Source organism: Tinamus guttatus, unplaced genomic scaffold (genome assembly GCF_059628265.1).
Source record: "Tinamus guttatus ecotype Peru unplaced genomic scaffold, ASM5962826v1 Tinamus_guttatus_pri_ptg000059l, whole genome shotgun sequence".
NCBI classification, from domain to species: domain Eukaryota; kingdom Metazoa; phylum Chordata; class Aves; order Tinamiformes; family Tinamidae; genus Tinamus; species Tinamus guttatus.
In genome coordinates this window covers 1,490,548-1,513,794 of record NW_028288593.1, presented here as the reverse complement: position 1 = coordinate 1,513,794, position 23,247 = coordinate 1,490,548, and the positions used below count along the sequence as shown (strand labels likewise).

Genomic DNA, 23,247 nt, shown 5'->3' with positions numbered 1-23,247 from the left:
CTGTAAAAAGGATATAGCTTCTAGATTTCTAATCACTTGCTGGGTTTGTATAATTAAAAAATGTAACCGAACTATATAATGAATAAATATTTTTTTCCAGAGAAGATAATGAAACTAAAGATACACCATCTGTGTCATTACTTTTCATTTGCTTTCACTGATTAAGTCAAAAATTGTTTTAATCTTTTATGCTAAATCCTACTTGCACATGTGTAAAATAAAATGAACCAAAGATAACTGCAGGCAACCAATCTCTTTAATTTACATGTTCCAGACAACTTTTTATTGTGTTTAAATATGAGAATATTTTACTTATTGCAAAGTATCCTGCATAATACAGGTTCTCCGCTATAAAATCTTCTCTATTGATCATAATTGAGTCATTTTAAATTTAAAATACCAGTATACAGTACTAAAACCTCCAATTGAAGAGTTTAATATAAAAATATCAGCACAAAACTCCTTTTTAAAGTCTGTTTATTGTGAGCAACCCAAATGCCTGTTTAATTATTATTAGTTGTAGTATATTAATAGACTTTGCACCCCTACAGTTGCTAATTCATACCGTCTTAGGTATTCCGATGAGATAAGAAATACTAAGTAAGAAAACAGTAAGTATTCAAAGGGTTAATTTGCTTAGAATAATAATAATAAATTAGTTTTTTTGCATCTTCGTCAGTTCAAAATCCAGCTTTGAGACTGAGGAAGGCTTCCAAATCACATCGATTAAATAAGAGTGGTCCTTTTAACCAGTAGCAGTTTGATTGCCAATGACTCGAAGAATCTCTTTATGGATGCTTGGTTCCTGTGTATTTATACTCGTATCACCCACTTGACCATCTTCATAACTAAAAAAAAAGTACAGAAATGGAATTTAATTAGTTTCTTATTAATCTATCTAAGAAAAAAAAAGCATGCACTGCCTCATTCAATACTCTAAAGAGCATTGTTATCCCTAACTTACTCATACATTTCCTAACAATAGTAAATACAAAGATAAATTAAAAAACAAGCGATCTTATAAACAGGTCACAAGAAACTTGCTTTTTTATCTATTTCATTTAGAACTGTTGGAGGGGAAAACATGGGGAAAAAATGCCTAGGAAAGAAGTTAAATGCTTGTACTCACACAAAGAAAAATCTTGTACACACATGATCAGTATTGGGAACTACCCATATCTCTCCATGTTTGTGCAGATCAGATGAAGTTATCACTATTAGGGAAAGAATAAATTTCAGAGTAATGTCTGGAAAATGTCATTGAAAAATAATTACTCTTCTATATACTTTAAATAGCCTTTTGGGAATATCTAATTTTCCAGTGCATGTCTGTGACATGATGTAGAAGCTCAGAGTTGGCTGCTAGTACAAACTGGGAGATAAACTTGATTTTTTGTCCCCCCCAAATACATTATATTTTCCAGAAAACACAGATGTTAGATGAACAGGAGGCAGTTGGCCAGTGGGTGTTTCTAAATTCAAGTCTGCTTTTATGGTCTTTTGGCACTTCACTGAATTGAGTTATTTGAAGGCTGCAAATCTGCTCTGGAGACTAGTAATCAAGAAAAAATGAAAATGTGTATTTATTAAAAATGGATTTTAAATGGACAGAGGACTGTTAAACAGGACTTGTATCAACTAATCAGTCTTTGGCACAGAGCTGCCTGTGTCTGATAATGGCTGAGCAAAAAATGAAATGTGAAATACAAAGCCTGCTACTGAGGCACTGGGGATTTGAAAATTAATGAATATTTTTAAAGAATAAGAAGTGTAGTTATGAATCAAGGGAATTATGGAGTTCACAAACACTGGCTGGACTTTTAGAAAACTTCAGTGTAGTTGATCATAGCGTGTTTACCAGCAGAATAAGAGCAATGTGTAAGAATTTCTTTTGGCTAAATAGAAAATTACTGTGAATCCATATTTGAAAAGATTTCTATATATGCATTTAAATGCCAGCATGAATAAATGCATATTCGATTTTTACACCAGGTGTTTTATTAACTGTAATAATGTAAAACACTGCCCTTTCATTTTCAAACAATATCAAATATTTATCTGTTATAATTTACATTGATTAAAAATCTGTTTTATCCATCTTCCCTAAAAACTTCCTTGCACAGAAAATTAAATTAATATTGACAGAAGTAAAATACGTTACCATATATTTAAAATTTACCCTTTAAAAAAATCACAAATCCACAAATAAATGTGAAAGATGTTATTGAAAAGATTTGCACATTTATCAATCCCAGCACATATCAACATTTTTGAAAGATGTAAGCTCTATTTAGAAATTTTGGACAATAAAGCCAAGAAAATTCTAATAAATCCTAGATCCTTTCATATCTTTTCTAAAAAGTTTAAAACAGAAGTTACACATTTTTCTGTCAATATAAAATTGTGTTGACTTATTTTTTTTGAATCTCATGAAATTACTTTAATTGCTTCTCTTTAAAGAACACAGGGAAAAAAAAACATTTTAAAAGTATACAACTTAAAATTTGCATTTTAAAGAACAATGTCCAGTCTTATTAATTCTTCATTTTAAAATTAACGAATGCTCAAAACATAAGGTAAACTGAGTCTAAATATAGGTATGCATGTATGTGCACATATATTTTGGCCAGTGAGAATTGTGTACATACATAAATACTTGCATGCACACACACATTTGGCTGGTGTTATCAGACACATACAAATTTCGTAACAGTTTTTACTCAGATTTCATAATCCTTTACTTTGTTCCCTAAACCTGCTAAGTTTCCATTAAAGGAATAGTCCAGAACGACCATCCTCATTTGTACTGGATCTTAACTTCACAAACTTTTTGAAGCAGTCATGAAGAACAGCCAGCTGAGCAGATGAATGCATCTTTGTCCAAGCTGTGAAAAAATTATTTGGAAATTCTACAAGGAATTAGATGAAAATACAAGGAAAGCTGTAGTTTCTGACTCTCAGATAATTAATATATTTGTCATAGGTTTCAAATAAAGACCATGACTTCTGTTATTTTGATGGCACAGGAATATGATTGCATTTGAAAGATGGAGCAGATGATCAGTCGCTACATGTATATGATTATTTAGTGAAAGTTCAGCATGTGTTATAGGTTTTGTTGGAAGAAAGAAATATTCTGCATTGAAATATAAAGACTAGTTATTTAGCAAATATTTGCATGATCACCATTAGTCTCCTATTTCAAAAAAATACAGTACTAGAATTAAAGCTTGCACTGATTTGCATCTAGTAAACACTCTGCACCTGATTAAAACAACTTTTCAAGAACTTTCAACTTACCTTCACATAAGGCTATGCATTTTAAGTTACGACTTTGCAAAAATTGTGACTGTTGTCCTTTCTTCTGTGACTGAGATTAAAAAAAAGAGAGAAAAATTAATTAGTGCAGTAAGACAAGCTGAGTAAAGAAATAACAAAAATGGCTATTTTCAATGTTTTATTAATAAATAAGGAAGTAATCTTCCTAAAAATTTGTGATCACTTGTTTGAAATATGATGGGACGGATTTAAATCCCTTTAACCAGAAAGAAAAGTTTCAATGTATTAGAGACTGAATAACAGTTTATCGAAAGATCACAATATTACTAACCAATGAATTGAGAGCAGAAAAACAAACAAACAAAAACTCAATAAATCTGGTCACTGATTCTTCGACCCCTGTCTTGGTATTTTACTGGCCTTATTTCTACATGCTTCTGCTTTTATATACAGATCTTTCTGCAAAGCCAGATTATTCTGTCTTTACTTTTTACATATGGGTACAGGTGTAAGATTTTATTCTCAAAATTTAGCCTTGCAAAAAACTGCTAAGAACTTGCTTAGATAAAGTAGTGTTTTATTATTTTAATGTTTAAAACTATGAAGAAAAACTGGTGTGTACAAGCAAAATGCTACTTATTTTACAGAGATAACCCCGCTCAATTTAATCCTTCATCATTCAATAAAAAATAGAATTCAGAAAGCAAGGACTACTAGGGGTCGTAATGAAATAAATATAAAATCTGTTATTCGGTTCCATTCCTTTTCTTTATATTTCTGCCTGGAAATGAAAGATACAGGGACCTGTAGTAAACCCTGCAAATTGTCACTAAAAGCACTTAAGCCATATTTGATGGTCACAGTGTCTCTGGAGTTGCTGATTTCATATAATAAAAAGCAAACAAAAACAAACAAATAATCAAACCAAACCTGTTAGCTTACACAAAAGGAATATCTCCTCATCAGTTATCAGGTTGCCAAACATGCAAGCAGGGTATTTATGGTATATATGCAGGGAGATTTGATACTCTCTGTACTGTACCTGTGATGTATTACTGCCCTTGCTGCTTGAAGCAGGTTCATCCTTAGCTGACACCTTCTGCTGCTTCTTGTTCATCCCTAAGAATATTAAAATCTTATCAGATACTCTGAAATATAAATACCTTAATAAGCACAGTCAAATACCGATAATGAAGCAGCTAATATGGGGTGGATCATTATCCTTCGCATAGTGCCACAGAACTTAATTAACTTAGAATAATTTAATCCTGCAAGTTGTCTGTACATCTGTATTTGTTGCAAGGATCCTAGGAAAGACTAATTAGTATTAAGTAAGTGCCAAAGCAGTTAAACATTATCTTAAATTCCACTGAATTCAGCTCAGGAATGCTCTTGGATGGTTGCTTAACAAAGTTTAACATCAGTCTGTCTGAGTTTAGCTCACCCTAATCAGGCTAAAGCAGTATATGCTGTGATTTACTCTGAGTGGGCTTATAAAATCTTGAGACAGGATTTTAGATGTTCCTCTTTAACACTTTACTTAGACTTTCTAATTGCTATAATATTATTTTAAGAGCAGTTATATTTATTTAAATATAGCTTTATTTCTGCCTAGCTTTAATTAATTTTATTTAAAGTAACATTATTAAATCATTTGTTGGCCAGTTTGGATGCATCCACCTCCATGTCAAAAATTTAAAAACCTATGTTTTTTCTTAGATCTCTCTTACATTATGCATGTTGCTTTGTATAAAATTCCCCTCTTGCACGCTACTACAGGCCTCATATTTTTCCCAGTATCCCATATTTCTTGGCAGTTTGCCAACTCAGGCTGATTTACGGGGAAAAAGAAGTTTAGGACTCCGCCCTGCTTTTTATCTGTAGAAACTGTTAAATTCCCTGCACGAGTACAGGTTTCTTTCCAGAGGAAACTTCATGGAACGGACAGAGAAAGGGAGAGAGATGAGGAAAACATAGTGAAGCTGACAAAGCACAAGACTATGTAGCCAGATAAGTGATACTGCAGTCTGCCCTTTCAGTGCAGCCTGACAGTTTCTGTACTTTTCACGTATTCCCTGGAAAACTAAAAGCACATTTAGAGATGACTGATACTGTCAATAAACAGTAGCAGAAAACTCTGGGCTTTAACAATGGATTGTGACATTATCAAAAATTACTGAAATCCAGGAAGCGTAATTCTTTTATAATAAAATATATCTACGTGCACACACAATTATGCCAACACTGACATTTCTGATGAAGTGGTAAATAAACATGATTAATGGAAAAAGTAACAGTATTTTACTTTTTGCTTTTATCAATGATTTAGCTTTTACATGGAAAACACTGCATGACTCACTTAGGATTTACTAATGGGGAGAATAATGTTCCCTCCCCTCCTCATGCGAAAATAAACATACTACTCTGTACTTCCTACATAAACTTGATCTGGTGATGCACTTGGGAATATTCTTATATATAAATACTGTAATGTTTCTATTGATTTCAGTGCAATGGCCCTCATTAGTGTTTTGACAGCTCAGGTCTCAAAGCCTATGAATCCATTGCTACTATTAAACTGATTTAAGCAAATACTGACAAAAAAATCCCAAACACCCAGTCAGGTTCCCAACACACAGTTAAGAATCCTCTTTTTCACAGAACATCCAGTGGCAGCTGCTGTCCACTTTAATCACAGTTTCAAAGTATTTAATAAGGGAAATTAGATTTTCTCTTTTTTTAATTAACTAAATCTTGGCCTACAAATTGATTACAGTGTTGTAAACATCCAAGCAGACAAAAAAAAAAAACAAAACAAAACAAAAAGGAAGCAGTAAGCTAAGATAGCTCCCTATAATTCTCTGAATTTAGAGTGACTTATAAATATCACCTGAGTAACCAAATGATATGCTTGACAATGGACTAAGGTAGATTCCACTTCCAAACATTGCACCATGGAGCTGAAAAAGAGCAGAGTTGATTGCTTACTCATAATTTGATTATCTTGACAATAATGCAAGACACAAGTCCTAATGTAGATAAGCATCACCTCATCACACTAATTTATTACCTGATAATAAATACTGTTAAAAAAAAAAAAAAACTCTTAAAAAAGGTCATGCTGCTTCCCTGCCAGGGACTGACTGATTTGTGCAAAAGGGCCCTTAAAGAAAATGTATGAAGTAGCACAAATGAGAATACAGGTTTTCTCCCAGCCAGAGAGATGTAATGACCACAGGGTTTCAACCTCCATTATGTTCTTTTGCCCCATGATCTTCACAACATCTGTGCAAGATGCCAAAGCTCCCATAGGAGTGCCCAGAGATGCTCCCTTTCCTCCACATCCCACAGCTCGGCTACCGGTTGTTTTTCCTGGGTAGCTGGGTAGCATACTTGGCTCAGGATATGACATTGCTCTGTAAGAGATGTACTTAATAACGACTTGTGTAAAATGGCGGGGGGGAAAAAACATTTAAAAAATGGGGAAAATAATACCATAAACAAAGGTGCTTATTGGTTAATTTTGTTTTATAAATGTTGTTTCCATGGGAAAGCATCTTCCAAAGATGCTAACAAAAGCACCTATACCACTGAAAGGAACAGTATTTCCATTCCTAGTTCTAAGTGTTTCCTGTTCTGCCTTGGTTCCCTATTCCGGTTACTCAGATCCTCCTTTAAGGCATGTAAGCAAGGTCATGGATTCTGCTCTAGGAAACAGCTGACACTGATGCTCAAACACTCGGAGCTCCCTAGTCCCTCTGGTTCTGTCTGTTTTGCTCTGCAGGACTGCTCTGATAGTTCAGGCTGGGGAACCAAACTGAGGTTTGCAATAGCTTCCCCAGCCAGCACTCATATTCCTTTGCAAAGGAAAACAAAAGAGACGAGACGCTCTATGCCCAGCTTCTGTAAACCTAGGGTGCTCCAGGATCCTGTAATACACATATAGCTTATGTGGATCTTAGCTTTAATCCTGGAAATTGCTTTTAAGTAATACCGAGCAAAGCCTCCTGGAGGTACTGCTGTGCAATGCAAAACTGAAACTGCACTTACACTGAAGACAAAGGCACTTTAGCCACTGATTAGTAAAACACACTGCTTCATTTTAATTGCTTCAGAAAAGTATCCTTTTCAGTGAACCATGAGGGTGTTTGCAGTCACCACAACATGTGTATCGACAGCACACCTCTTGAAAACTTCTCTAATACTTACATCGTTTGTCAAAATACACCATTTAGCTGAAGTCCATATTTACCTGCAGCCTCGTATTGGAAGCAACAACTAAGCCATTCCTCAGGATGGAATGCCAATTTTCAATATGTGAACCACTGGAAAAAATAAAATGAAAGGATTAAAATCCACAATGTAAAATCAAAATGGAATTAGCAGTTCTCTAAAATAACTAGTTCACAGTTGTAAACCACAAAATGGCATGGAAAAAAAAACAATTTTGGCATTTTGGAAATCTTTGATTAATATATGTACTCACTGAAATGCAAAGGTACTTCCGTAGAGATTTTTAGCAGCTCGGAAATTGGATTCTTTGGCTGGTGGACTACTGAGAAGAAGGAATTGGTGGGGAGTGTGCATAAACTTTAGTTGCTGTAAAATATAACAGTGCATGAATGAAAAGAAGTTGATTACACAAAAACACTATTTCAGAATGGCAGTTCTTAAGATATCATGTTGTTTCACACAATATACATCTAAACACCTATGTGAACTAAGTTGCAATAAGTCTCATTACCATAGCTTCATTTCAAATCAAATAGTGAAAACTTACTAGGGCTTATGAACAAATGCAAGTTTTTGAAACAGATCTCAGCTTAATAGGACTCTAAAAAAATAATTAATTTGAACAATTTTATCACAGCATTTTGATCAGCGATAGCTCTGACTTAAAGCTCGGATTTGAAAGGCTACAGATTACTACTCACTTCTGAAAGGATCAGAAGAACACAACCAGAAATAAATCTCAGCACCTAAAATTCTAGAGGTGTGCTAAAATTCTAGAGGTGTGATCATTTCTGCAGCACACTCATTTGTCAGTCTTTAGGCACATTTCATGTTAATATGTGTGTTGTTCTCACCAGTCTCAGATGTCTACAAGGCAGAACCTGCACTTGAGCTACTCACCTTAAACAGGCTCTTTCAGAGCACGATTTCTTTGACCTATTTTCGATATTCACAGCATGATTCACACTCATGACCTAGAACTGCCTATTTCTTTCCACTCTCTATTAATGGAACACAGATGACTAGTTTGAATGTAGACACCTACATTTGGCCCTGTGAATCCCACCTAAAATTCTAAAAAAGCCATAAAAATGTTAACATAAGAAAGAAAAGGAGAGGGAACCCACAGACACTTACCCTATTCACTGGTAGCTTCACAATATGTGATCTATTACTAGAAATAACCCTAAAATAAGAAATAGTTAGATGCATTAGAAATGATAACAAATCAGAATTTTCTTCTTAAAAATAATGACAAATCCCATCACAAAGTACACAGCATTTGAACTTATCTGATGAAAGCAGACCAAAGCTTGACTAGAAAATCAGAGGCCATACATATCAGCTGGAGTCTTTCCACTGTCTTCAGAGGACATAGATGAGGTTCAGAAACAGTCCACAAACAATTACACTTGCAAATGTCAGCCCTGATAGCAATTCTTAGGGTGAACTTAAACAAAACTAAACTGGGAAAGTAGTTATTCATTCAACTTGGTACTTTAATAATTATCATTTCATGTGAGTCAATTTTATACCATTGTAGAAGAGGATGTGCAAGAGGGTCCTGTTTATCCATCTGCTTCTTTATTTCCAAGTAAGGGGCCTAGAAAACAGTAATTATGCTCTTTATTGCTAGCTGAAATAAAAAGGTTACATTTTATATATTACATTGCCCATGACTTCATTTATTAAAATGAATGCATAGGACTCATTATTAGGCTTAAATCACAGATTTACTGACATTTAGCCTTGTGCAGTTATAAACGTGTTTTGACAACAAAAAGAATTAATATAGCAATTATTTTCCCTAGAGTAAAATAATAAGCATATAATTAGCATAAAAATGAGTGTATTACAGCCAGCATTGTTGATCTCAGTGAGAACAGCAGAAGACATCTACTTATGCTTAGTTTGTGCATTAATTGGACTAGAACTTCAGAAAATTGTCTCAAAATATCCTAGCTTTATTCACTCCAATATTTTTAACTGTTCTAGGGTATAAACTGGTAAAATACAGAATCAGCTTATATAGCCTTTGAAATCTTTCTTAATTTCACTCACAGTGCAAAGTGTCTCTTTGAAATTCTTTAGTCCAGTAATTTTTTTAATGCTAAAAATAAGGTAAAATGGTGGCTACTTTTTTCTTTAAAAGATATTATATAAAAAAGCACATCTAAATCTTTATTGTTAAAAGATGTTATATTAAGTAACAATACCCAAATTTTTGTTTTCAGCTTATATTTATGCTCTCTAAACACCTCAGAATTCCAAAGCATTAGAAATACAGACAAAATAAGATTTTAAATTCTTGTCTATCTAGCAGTTGGAAAATCAAGCCACATAAGATGGATGTATCATGGCTCATACTGAGTCAGAGGTAGTTATAATCAGGTGGGCTGCCTGGAAAACAAAGTATCACATAAACCAAGCAGGGCTATTAGATTCTGTCCCACTGTGAGTTCTGGAAGATCACACAGTAGCAATCCCAAGTGGCCTGACTCTCCAAGCCTCCCAGCACACTTTAATGAGCAAGTGTCTCATTATAATAGAAGAAAGTTATCACCTCAGAACACTGTTGTAAAATCAATTTATTTTGCTTTGGAAATAAAAGACTCAGTGTGGCATCGATATTTTCAGAAATGCAGCAGTTGGCCATTATTTTGTTGCAATGTTTGATTCTGCTAACATTATCTCTTAATTTAAGCATCCAAAGACCTGAGTTCTATTTCATCACTTTTACTTCAATGCTGTCAAGATACTGCATTTTTTCATTATTATTAATGCAGATCTTAATATCCTTACAGCAGCATCAGAAAGAGATGATACAATTGCATTCTCATCTTCACCGCGGGCAACAATGTAAACACCTACCTAGTTCTAGAAATGGCTATTAAATTATATAAAATTTTTATGCTCACCTGTGTCATCTCTCTAATAGAAGTGATACTATCCAACGCTTTCATGACTCGGTCATAATTCTTCTTCTAATATAAAATAAGCAAATAAATTAAAAGCATATTCTGGGTCTTTGGCCATACGAACACCTCAGTTCTTTGAGGATGTATATAATCACATTTAGAATGAATGTTCAGAAAATCATCCTTGAAATCTTTCTTAGCTTACACACAGACTCTCATTCATAGTCCAGGGTAATTCCAGGAAAGTAAAAGAATTGTTTTTTTGTTTGTTTGAATTTCACTGGAATCTCCAACATGCAACAAAGTGCAACTACAGAAATTAGCTCACTTTCTAAACAAATATTTGCAGCCAAACACAAGCTGTGCCGGTTATTTAAATAATATGCTATGATGTTAAATGATGCAGTGAAAAAACAGATGTTAAATAAAATGCCAAATAAGTGGATGTGTACAGAGCTACCAACTCTGTAAAACATGAGGGGTACGTGTACTGCTAGTAGCATAGTTTGCTGTTCCAAACATGGTGCCACACTGAGAGCACGACTGGACATCCACCTCTGAGACAGCCTCCATCGCCACCCTCCTGTGCTAGTTTCTGTCTGTCTCCTGCCTGGGAACTGCTGCTGGAGGCCTCCACTTTCTACAAGTGGACGAGCTGAATGTTTTGCCAGCCCCATGTTTCATGTCAGGCTCAGGAGCCTCACTGCCTCCTGTCTGTGGGTCATGCCACCTCGGGCGCCTGCAGGCTTTTACCCACCATGGTGGTGAGGGGATGGGGGTGCTGGGGTCCTGCCAGACCCTGACTCTCTCCACACCTCAGCTGGTGCTACCCTCATTCTCCTCCTCTGTTGGGCTTCACATCTACACTCTGCCAAGGGTAGTGGTGTCCTGGCCCACATCTTTCCCATCACCTCCCTGACAAACCTCTCCCACGCTCTACAGAATACACATGCCATTCCTCTGAAGAACCACCACCGCTAAACTGGCCTTCTTTCTGAACTGGCAGAGTGTATCCCAATGAAGGAGGTCCAAAGAATGGCTCAGGTGGGATATAATAGCTCACAGCTTCCCTAAGGCTTCCCTGTGAAGCAGCCTTTGCAGTCCAAGGAGCAAGCACTGCAAACACACTTTTTGCTTCAAAGTCTGATGCTTCTACAACAGCATTTGACAAAGTAAGTTTTTAGGACATTATTTTTTCCAAACTGAAAATGAAGTGGCAGCAATAAATAGTTTAAGAATATAAAAGATGGATTGGAAATCTCCCTGATCTACATCATCTACACTTCCCAAAGGCCATCTTTTCCTTTGTGTTTAAAGTGTATAAGCACAGAAGGACACTAAAAAAAGACATGTTTTAATCTTGAATTTGTACCCTGGAATTTGTTCCTAAAGAAAGAACTCTCGATTTCAATACAACTTACAGTTTATTTACCTTCTCAAAAACAATTTAAATACTGTAGACTTCTCAAACCAGAGGCACACACACATATATTTAGAGATGTATCTCTAATAGTTAGAGAAAATGTCTGGAGAGAGAAGTTTTACTTTAAAATTTAACATGTGACTTAAATCAAGCCATGACATACTGAAACATAGCTACTCACCCTGGGATTAAAGGCCAGCATCTGAGGATCATTAGGATCAACTACAGAAGGATATGGCTCAAAAATGACAACTTTCCTAGGTGACTCTAATGCAGACCGGCACATGGATACCAGCAGATCAACCACCTGCAGATAGAGAAAACGATTTATTCAGCATGTACGTTTATATTGTATCATGTAGTCTCATTTTTATTTTATACATTATAGTAATATGGTATTTCATTATTACCTATTTTATCCAAACTGATTTATTCATGACACAGAGTTTAGGACTGAAATTGATCTTAACACACTTTGGGTCTGACCCTGAAGCTTATTCCACGTGCTTGGCTGGGACCTGTGTTTGGTCCTAAATCTTTCCCCATCTAAAACAGATTGCCTACAGTCCTGCTTTTTCTCATTTATGTGGGATTCCTGGATGAAAATTTATCCTCTAATAAAATGGCTCTGTGTTGGGTCAGCAAAGAAAGTTTCACAAAGAGGAGAAAAAGGATAGGATGAGCTTAGTAGCACTGCCTACTGTTCTTCTGAAGATCATATCTGCAGAAACACTAGTAAACATTGCTTCTGCAAGAGACAGAACCATGCAGTGATTTAACAGTCAGAATGCCTGACATTGAAAGATCCTCTTCTGTTTTTTTGTACTGACATGGCTTTGAATATGTATGTTCACCTCCAACATCCCATCATAACATTGTGCATGGATGCACATATTTCCCTGTAGATGCGCATACGATACAGTAACACACGGTGTATAGATACACCAAAATTCGTGAGAATTTAAAAATAGACTATAACAATCACAAAACAGAAAGCAGTGTTCTGACAGCTATGAAACCTAAAATCCACCTCAATGAAATACAAAGTTGCTACATAAAAATGTAGCTGCAAATTGGCTCATTTCAATTTGTTCCTCTGTGCTTCTTAAGACATTTCTCTTCAAAAATGGACTTTTCCATGAAAGGAAAATAAACTGAGAAAAGCTATAGGTTTTGGGCAGTTCTGGTTCCTCCCACAATCCCAGGCAGATTAGATCTCAACTCACAGCTCAAGATGTTCTAAAATTTATTACATCCTTGTTATTATATCTGATCACTTTAAGGAAATAAAAATGAAGGTCCTTTACAGAAGCAGAATGAAAATAAGACTGTAAAGAAAGTGAAAAGGAGCTGTGCTGCAGTGAGTCATACTGTTGCCATTCTCCTCTGCTTCTTTAGCATGAATGGACAATTTTCTCCATCTGTTTAAATATATTCACTAGTTCCAGTTACTAAGTAGCTCACATATATTGAACAATGAAGTTATTTGAGTCATCATTCCATTCTTCAGAGTTCTCTCATTTCTCTCTAGTTTATCATACCCACAAGTGTGACAAATGTTTTAAAATAGGGCATCTACACCAACATTTGCAAGGGAGATGAGGAGTCTGTTTCCACAGCCAGGTGAGGCCACAAAGCCTGCCACTATGTAAATGTATTACGAGCAATGCAAGTTTGAGTTCGTATACCCCACTTCTCAGAAGCACTTCTTAGCTTGCAGCTGTAAAACACTATTATGGTAGTCTTGTATGAGTCCCCAGATCTTCTAACACAGTGAACAAAAGTTATCCTGCTTTGTGACTTGTGTGGTGGGACTTAAATATGGCACAGTACTTATAAGAACATCATCCCAAAATCTCCCTTTAAAATCAATGTTGATTTTTATATTGTTTCTCATCATCATACTACTATATTGCTCTTCATGGGGGAAAGTTAAATATATTAGGCTTAATTAAACCTCTGATTGCCCCTGTGATAATCATTTTGAGCTGACGGAACAGCAGCTTAAAACCGGGAAATGAGCGCAATATAAACATTAGAATGCAAACTTTTTTTTTTGCTTTCCTTGGAAATAGGAAAGGCTATGGATCTATTAAATAACCTTTTAGCTGGCCTGAACTTTTCCTAGTAGGAGAGGGCACTTAAATAGCTAAATTAGAATTTAAATATTTACAAGGAAGAAAACGGACATTTTTCTGAGGACAATTCTCTCTTAATGACATCAGTCATTCAGGTAGTACTTACTATCTTAAGAGTTTCTCCAGGAAGCATCTGAACTATCAATAAATCAGGCACTTAACTTCCAGGCATTTTGGGTAAGTGATTGAAATAAAGCAAGGTGATTATAAACTTAAAAGTTTTATGAAGTGCAATCTCTAACTATAAATAAAAAGCCATCAGAATACTGGGCGTGACAGAGATGTATACTTTAGAAAACTAGCTTTGACTAATTTTAGCTATTTTTTAAGCTAGTTTTCTAAAACTAGAAATAGAGGTAGCCTATATTTTGGCTTCTTAGCTTCAGCTTCACAAAATGATTTAGAGCTTTGCGGGAAGATGCTTCTGCTGAAATGCAGATTTTCACAATGTGAACACCTATGTCTTCTCTAGTCTGCGTAGGTTCTCTTTATAATCAATGGAGAAAATAACCATTGTTCTGACAGGATATATTGTGATTCATAAATCCTGAATTTAAGTCAAAAATAGTTCAGATGTACCTATCTGAACATGTTGAATTCTTTCCGCAGACAAGAAAGACAACTGAATCAGATCTGATGAGCTGCGTGGGATGTTATCACTGAACTGAAACTCACCAAAATTTAGTCATCTTGGTCCAATAGCTCAAACAACAAAAACTCTTTTCTAACTCCTTCAAGCACCCGTAAGGGTATAATCATTTCTGTACTGTTCAGCAAGGCTCTGTAGATGCAGAGGTGCCACATCTTGACACAGCATTCCTAAAACCTAGCTATGTGCACACGCCTGCAGTAATGAGGTCTGCATAAAACACAGAGCGATTCCCAATGAAGACCATCTCTCCTTTCAATTTCATAGAAAAAGAGGAATGAGAGCTAATTTTCTGTACTGAAATGACCGAGAAAATGAAGATCTAGCTCCACAGCAGCACATAACTCCGTCTTTAGAGGACGCATCCTGAGAAGAGATGGTGCACATTTCTCTCTATGTTTCTTATAAGTGTGCAGTCCTGTAAGAATTCTGTATGAATCCCAAAGATTCGTATGCTAGATACTGCAAGTCAAATTCACAGTGATTCAACTGTCTTTTGATAACAGACCTCAGATTCCACAGTTATAGTCTCAAATCAAGAAGATAAGGAACACTGCTGGAAGTTTTTTTCCTCTGTGGATGTGCCCATCAGTGACATTCAGGCACTTAGCTGAGTAGTTTATTTTCACTGGATAGAATCACTAGTTAAATTAACTGAATGTTTGCTCTTTTGAAAAACATATTGCTTACTATATACTACATGCATAATGAGGAACATACACTTAGGAAATCAAAGAGGAACGTACTTATCCATATGATTTCTAAAGGCCACTGTACCTTGAATTTACTGAAACTCTGAAACTATTTTAATCAAAAGTAAAATAGTAATCTGTAAGATAGTTTAGAACAACAGAATTCAGACTCAGGAAGCAAGCTCGTATTAAATTCCTAATCCTTAAAAGGGGAGAAGAAGCTTGTTTAGCAAGATCAATAAGGACCATGCCACTGTTATTTAATAATCAAAATAGCAGATGCTCAGTGGATAGCTGTATCCCAATAACAAGAACAGGAAGTAGCTTACTAATTGCATGAGAGTACTGGTGGCTCATTAGCTAAAAATGAATTGGAATCATCTCCAAAGGACAATCGTTGCCTTTGTTGACAACCCAGGTGACCTAATTGAATACAACTAAACAAGAAAATAGAGTTACTCTAATTATATGAATGGAAAACAAGGGAAGTACCTCACTAGGACCTTTCAAAAATGCCATGCTTAAACAGTGTAGTTACAGCTATACATATAAGAGTTCACAAATAGATAACACAAAAAAGTACTGACAGAGTACAGAGAAAATAAGTCAGAATAAATTCTAGAAGAGACATAGAAGACTGAGCATACTTAGACAAAATCAGACATGCAATGAGCATTGGATAATTCTACCTGAGCCCCAGTTGCAATTTCATCCGCAGCTTCGTTCATCACTCCTAGTGTTTGGAAAGCAAATACACAGAGCTCCCGTTCACACACGGTGGGCTAAATAGAAAAGGAAAGTTAATTTTATTTCTATTCCAGTTTGGGGTCATTGTTTTTATCATGCCATACTTACAGCAACAACAAAAAGCAAACACATTTAATCTTAATCCTCTTCTCCAGATAGATATTAATTGCAACATTAATTTTAATGTATGAATATATGCCAATAATTGTGGAGGACACAATGCAAAAGCACTTTAATAATCTCCAACCAGGTGATAAAACCTCAAAACCACTTCAGAACTCACAAAAGCTCAAAGTAAAAGAAATCTAAATATTTTACAGCTTATAAATTGCAGCCACAGTAAACAAATGTCCTCATTACTATCCTACTAGACACTGAAAACTACCTACACAATTAAAATTAACAGACAACAAATCTAGAAACTAACATGGGCACATCCCCTTCATATCTGCATGTTTATTCTTCACAGATTGCTGTTCTGCTAAAAAAAAACATTAAAAAGAAGACTGATCCAGAAGATAACATTTAACAACAGAGGATAACAAATAAATATTAAACCAAATTTTGCCTTTTTTTTTTTTGGAAATGTTAAATTCACAGTGCTAGCAGAAAGTTTGAATAAAAAACTATTTAGACCTATGAAAACTAAGCAAGATTTGAGAGGTCTCTTAACATAAAGCGAAAAAAAAAAAGCAGAAACAAAAAAAGAGCACAGCTTTAAAGTAAAGAGAACAGGCATGTCTTCACAGCCCTCCTAATTAGATGCACTCCATATAGCAATTCCATGCTTATTTATTGAAAGTTAATTAGCGGTTCAACATTTTAAAGGCTCAATTCATGGCTCATACAAAATGAATTGCTAATATAAGCAGTTAAACTGAACAAACAGTTGAAACAAACACAAGAATGAAAAATAAATTAAAAGTTTCCTTATAATTAATCTCAACAACAGAAATTAAATACAGTGCTGAAAACAACCTAATAACTATATTTTCATTTACCTTTTGAGTTCACAGTATTAAATCCCAACTCACAGAAACTTAAAATTGTCTTTAATAGGTATTACTAAACAACTAAAGATTCTGAATCTAGTTACCATGATAATCTAACTCTATGCTTTGAAGTTCAAGGCAGTGTATCAAAAATGCATCAAACACACAAAGCAAACATAAAATTTACTTGAATTCTGTTTCAGAAAATAGCTTTGTCAGCAATATAATGCTGTATTTGCAGTTACTTGTTTCCTAGCCCTTCAAATATGCCTTTGTTGGGTTTCAGAGATTTCAGATTTCAATAAACATCAGAAATCTACTGCATTGACATATTCGCACATCACTTGCTTTATAAGAACTATTATCTCTCAAGTCTAATAGACCGTCATTCATTTGATTTATTTTATCTGCTACGTTACATTGCATTAGGCAGCAGACGAAGCCTAACAGGATCCAATTTGCTGTGCCATCACACACTAGACAAAAAGTATTTATTATTGACATTATTCTTAGACTTTACATTCAGAAGGTGGCTGAACCATTTGCTTAAGTATTCGGGCAGTATGGTGACACCATTACCTTGACTTTTATAACAACATAGTCAATGGACTCCATTTCAGAGCAAAGGAATGGAAAAATAATTTACTATTGCTAAAGTTTGCCAAGCTTGCCATTAGAAAAGAGTATTAGAAAATTCTTATTGTTGTTATTTTGTTTGTAACCTCAACAAAATAAGATACTCTAAGGCTTAAAGACAGCAAATGGAAAACAAAACAAACAAAGAAAAATCCCTTGCTTTCTGATACCAGAAAAGTTTGAGTATCTAGAAGGTAGAATTTAGTAAAGGTACTTGCACTTAATGTTTGACATTTGAAAGGATGTTTTCTTTCAGATAGACATTGGAGCTAAGATGGACAACTGTTGGTATGAGAACAAGCAATATGCCAAACGTTGATCTGTGAAGAGGTGCACACATTACAATTAGGAAGTAAAAAACTCTTCTGATTTTATGCATTTGATTAACTCCTATGCCTGATGAATATTTTTTAAGAATAAAGACTTCACAAACTCATGCTGATAAGAAATTGAAAAAATGAAGAATCACTACATTTTCAAAATACCCACAAGCTAGTGGGTCCAGAAAACAGATATAAAATATCTCTAGAAAGAACACAAAGTTATCCTAGAAGTCACCAACATGCCACACGCTAAATTCTTAATACATGATAAAGTCAGGGGAACTGTGAGACTAACCTTATCTGATTTTCCTCGAAACAAGAGAAACAACTTTTCCCACTTTCTTTTAATTCCAAACCAATTTCTATATGAGCAAGAACATAAATTTTGAAATTTACTCAGTTTGCTATATACAATTCAAGTAAATAATGCAGTACACAACATTCCCATAAAGTTTTCTCCAATTTTTAACCTTGCTATTAAAAAAGGAAGTTCATTTAGTTTGAATTTGTCTTCCTTCACTTACTGCTTCTATAACGCATTTACATAGTACATTCTGTTTAACTTCTGAAATCATGAAATTCCTGTTTGAAGTGGGATGGGTTAAAGGACAAAAAAAAACAGGAAAAGGACTACACACAAAAAAGTACACACTGCACAATATCTGCATTCTACATGCTCTTTTCTACTAAAAGCTGGAGGAAATACATAGTTTTGCACTAGATGCAAACATCTGGGAATGGGAATGCCATGGGAATAAGCACCCAAACCCTTTAGCAATATGGATGCGGCAATAATCTGCCTTCATATTGTCGTTGGAAGACAAAGCTTCACGACAAACACTTTTTTTTTTTTTTTCTTTAAACGTTGGTATGGGATTCAAGGCAACTCTTAGGCTGTTACTCCGGCTTTGCATGCTGTCAGTGTTTCCCCTTTTAGCACGTATGTCTCTTCTTAGGATATGATGTGAGCCCTTGGGACAGGAACAGTCTTTTGTTCTGACTTCACATCATCAATATGAGAAAGCTCCTTAGCGCCCCTAGCCACAGTAAACAAACAACAGCAGTAATACATTTATAAATATTACATTATTCCAATGTCATATTTGGGTACTTAAGACCACTTAATATTCAGCAAGCTGAATTTTCTAAGAACTTCCACGTGTAGACACATTCTTACTGATCTAGGCTCATATCCACAGTGGTACATAAATATTTAACTTGCATCAGATCTCACTAGCTTCCACTGTTTTGAGGGAAAATGAATGTCTAGATAGGATTTATACACTTATATATAGGGGTTGACCGTATCTGTTACAGTGAGGTCTTAGAGACATGCAAAATCTTACAGACTGCAAGCACCACCTTGAACTCCTGAACAGCTGCTAGACTAAGTTGTGCAACTTTGTTCTCTGCTACGTGAACAGTAGGGCTCTAACTCCCACTCACCAGAAACAGCCAGTGTTTATATACTTCAATTTTAACTAGCAGGCAGAAAATAAATGTAAGGCTGTTGACGTTCACAAAACTGTTAGCTAAGTGAAGATCATTGGTGCTGAAAGATTATTTAGAAAGATAATTATTCCACTGGGAAAAAGCCAGAAGAAAATAGGAGTCAGGTGGCTAACAGGCTGAGACTGCAAATGCTCAAAAGCAGAAGGCTCTGATGAAACAGAAGGCATTTTTTGAACAGAATAAGATTTTCTGAGTTTTCCTTTAGCACCCTCAATTTTTTGCATGTTCAGCAGCACTAATCCACAGCTGCTGTGAAGAAAATGGGCTCTGTCAGAGTTCTTGCATGAGAGAAGTGTCTGAGAAGTAGCATACAAGCAAACCATCATACTGCTATGACATATTCTGGTTTCTGGATTCATACATTACTTAAAATATTTTCCAGACATTCTCTCTATTGCTCAGTTGAAACTTGCACAGAAAACGTTGATGTATCTCGCTATTTCATAATGCATGGTACAGCTGTGCTCAGAAGAACAATGTGCCACCCTCTCATGCACGCTGTGGAATGCGACATGGACACTAATGAGGCTGCAACATCACTGACACACCTAGAAACCTCTTATCTAATAGGAGAAGCTCAGAGAAAGCTCATAGACTGACTTGGAGCAAATGCCACAAATGGCAGAGGTGAAGCTATTAGCGACCATCTCATTTCTCCTAATGAAAGGACCGGTCAGTGGAGATATATCTTCAAACCTATGTTCTACTTTCAATTTCCAGACATGGTACTATTAGATTTTCAATAGGAGGAAGGTTTTTTTTTCTAGTCAGTACATGTACTAGAAGGATAAGGATCCAGTGCAGCAGCTATAATATTCAAAACATGGACTGATAGATACAGAGAGAATGAAAGAGAGGGAGGGAAAGAGAGATGTAAAAAAGAAGGAAAGGGAAGGAAAGAGAAAGAAAGACAGGGAAAAAGAGAACAAAACAGACAGACAAAGACGGCCATGCAAACAGACAGACAGACAGAAATAAAAAGGAAAAAAGAAAAATGCAGGAAGGAAGCAAGGAAGGAAGCAGAAAGAAAATATGTAGGTTAAGATTTCTTTGCAATGGAGCTTTCACATTTTCCAGGTTTATTTCATAGCTTGTGTATGGTATGGATTTTCAGATAATCATCTTATTTATATTTGTAAGAGAAGACAAAATAAGACTTGTTTCTAATTGTCTACCACATGTCTCCTTGTTACACAATAAGCACAACATTACCACACCAGAACAGACTGCAGGACTGCAGGAAAGCCTGTCTTCCAGACCTTCCATAGCTTACCTGTGTCAGTCTGTGTCAGGACTTCAGATGTGTGTCAAAATGGTAACTGGAAGACAGGCACTAATGAGGTGACTTTATACTTTCAACTAAGACTATTTAAACACTTTATTCTCTGAAAGAGGTCTAGAACAATGCACATTTACGAGTTTAGGACCTTTATGTTTCCAGTGCAACACAAAGCTCAGCTCAATTGAAAATTGATAAAAAAAAAAAAAAAAAATGTAATGAGTATTCTAGAAAACACGCACACAGATTTATGGAAGGTAAAGATTTAAGAATCCAACCTGTATGATTTCTGGACTTAATTACATTATTTTGCGACACGTGAAACTTATTGCTGAAAGACCCAGTAGACACAACAGTAACGAGCAGATATCACACGTAGTAAGATGAAAACACAGACTGAGCAAGAAACATCACTTGCTCTGTTTGGTTTGTTGATCTGGATTTTAATATTTGCTCTTCCTCGTTCTGCATTCTTTGACAGTTCAGACTTTTTTTTCCTTCCTTCCCAGAAGCACAAATAGATGGCAAATAAACAAGCATCAGGAGTGCTAGCTGGGCAAGGTGAGCTCTGACAACTTCTTGGCTCCAGGACAGGTTATGCTAGAGCTATCTTGCTCTCCCAATAAACAATAAAACGCTTGAAGTCCATTTCACAAAAATACTAGCTGTAACTGGAGAAAACTTCTTTCCAAAAAGAAAAAGCTGGTTATACTGTAGACTGATAAGATCATGGTACTGTTCTACAAGAAAGGAAACTTGACTCCAGCACTTTGGCTAAACACTAGTCTGCCTAAATATATTTGCACAGCTATTTTCTTCTCAATAGTTCACTGACTTTTATTCTACTCAAGAAACAACCACCCTGACTGGTGTACTGTTTCTGCAACACCAATGTTACTGTGTTTCTGTGGTGATGAAGAAACACGTATTTGAAGGCCAGGGAAATCTAAGACCTACTCAAGTCCACAGGAATTCAGTGAGGCTGTGATTTCTCCCATAATGACTAAATCATAACTGATCATTGAGAGTGAAAAACATTATAAAAATGTGAAGTTGCTAATATAAATGCATATACACCAGAATTTCAGGACTGTACTTAGTTTTAGAGCTAAACACAAACAGGCATTTCAAATATTCTTATTTCAAAGTATTTTTTGTAGACAAAAGATTAAAGAGCAGATACATCTATATTAGAGTAAAAATTCAAAGAAAATAGCTTCTGTGTTTAATTTTACTGATTTTTTTCACTGACAATTTCCTACTTTTTTTTTTCTAAAAAGGCCTTAGTCTAAGATTTCAACACAAGGTGGCACTCTAAAGAGACTTTTTGACTCAAAGAAAACTTATCGATACCCTGGGGTACGTTTTTGTTTATCATGTTATTCTGGGAATTTCTGCCCTGTGTAAGTGTCTCATGGGTTTTTACAATCCATAAAATGATGCTGTTTTTACCAACTGCTGTACTACTGGTGAATGAGAAATTCAGAAAGGCATGCAGACAAAAAGACAGACATTAACTACACATTTTAAATTACATTCGCAGGAGTCGAATATGATAATATATTTTTATTATCCATATTTTAATCATATTCTTAAATATAATAAACACTTTTCTTAATGAATCTTCATCTCATTATGTCTAAATGTTTGCAACAAAAATACTATTATCACATACTAAACCCTAAAACAAGATCTCTCAAGTACTATGTCAGCAAAACTGCTTCATTATTAAAATATTTAGTGCATCCTTGGAATATTATTGTAGCTCTACAGTAACAGCAAGAATTTCAGATGATATTAAAAAAATGTTAATAGCTTTTTAATGCAGAAGCAAATAAGGATGATATTTCTTTACTATATTATTACAGCTGTTTTGCAAAATACATTTAGCTAGTGAAATAAAATCACAGGATTAGGAAGGACCTTTGGAGGTCAGTTTGTTCCTCTTGTTCCTAATGCAGTGCCAGATTGATCTAAACAGAAGCTAAATCTACACTTCCTTCCCATATCCTTATGCTTTACTCGGAAAGAACTTTCTCTTTCACATCCAGATACTGCAGACAGGAGGGGGCCAGAATATTACTTGTCTCAGCATCCTCTTCACTGTTGGTATTTCTAGCATTGTCAACACTAACTTACTTGGGCATCATCTTTCCAGATCTACTCTTATATGGAAAAGCACAAGAGGACACCTTTCCTCTTGTCCTGCACTTATTCTGTGCCTCACTAGATCAAAAATTCTACAGGCGGAGAATAAAACATCCATCCTGCCTTGTGCAGCAGCACCATTGAGAAGTACAGAAAACCTACTAACACGACCAGGTTTCTGTGTTTTATACATCTCTAAGCTCTGCAATTTTTCTTAACAAATCTTCTGCCTTTTCTGCGTCATTTCCCTCATTGTCCTTTGGATAATTTGAAGCTGA

The 23,247-nt window shown here is 35.3% G+C and overlaps 1 protein-coding gene across 1 annotated transcript in view; it reads right to left on the bottom strand.

The window, feature by feature from the left end:
- Positions 1–460: 460 nt before the first annotated feature.
- PARP8 (poly(ADP-ribose) polymerase family member 8) overlaps positions 461–23,247 on the bottom strand; it is a 103,948-nt gene continuing 81,161 nt past the window's right edge. The window contains exons 15-26 of the mRNA XM_088540322.1: positions 16,022–16,114; positions 12,035–12,160; positions 10,431–10,496; positions 9,048–9,115; positions 8,650–8,698; positions 7,766–7,878; positions 7,532–7,604; positions 6,170–6,239; positions 4,322–4,398; positions 3,301–3,370; positions 1,130–1,214; positions 461–848 (exon numbers count right to left, since the gene is read on the bottom strand). Of these exons, the coding sequence (XP_088396448.1) occupies positions 746–848; positions 1,130–1,214; positions 3,301–3,370; positions 4,322–4,398; positions 6,170–6,239; positions 7,532–7,604; positions 7,766–7,878; positions 8,650–8,698; positions 9,048–9,115; positions 10,431–10,496; positions 12,035–12,160; positions 16,022–16,114 (993 nt within the window). The 3' untranslated portion in view covers positions 461–745. The remainder of the gene's footprint in view (positions 849–1,129; positions 1,215–3,300; positions 3,371–4,321; positions 4,399–6,169; positions 6,240–7,531; positions 7,605–7,765; positions 7,879–8,649; positions 8,699–9,047; positions 9,116–10,430; positions 10,497–12,034; positions 12,161–16,021; positions 16,115–23,247) is intronic.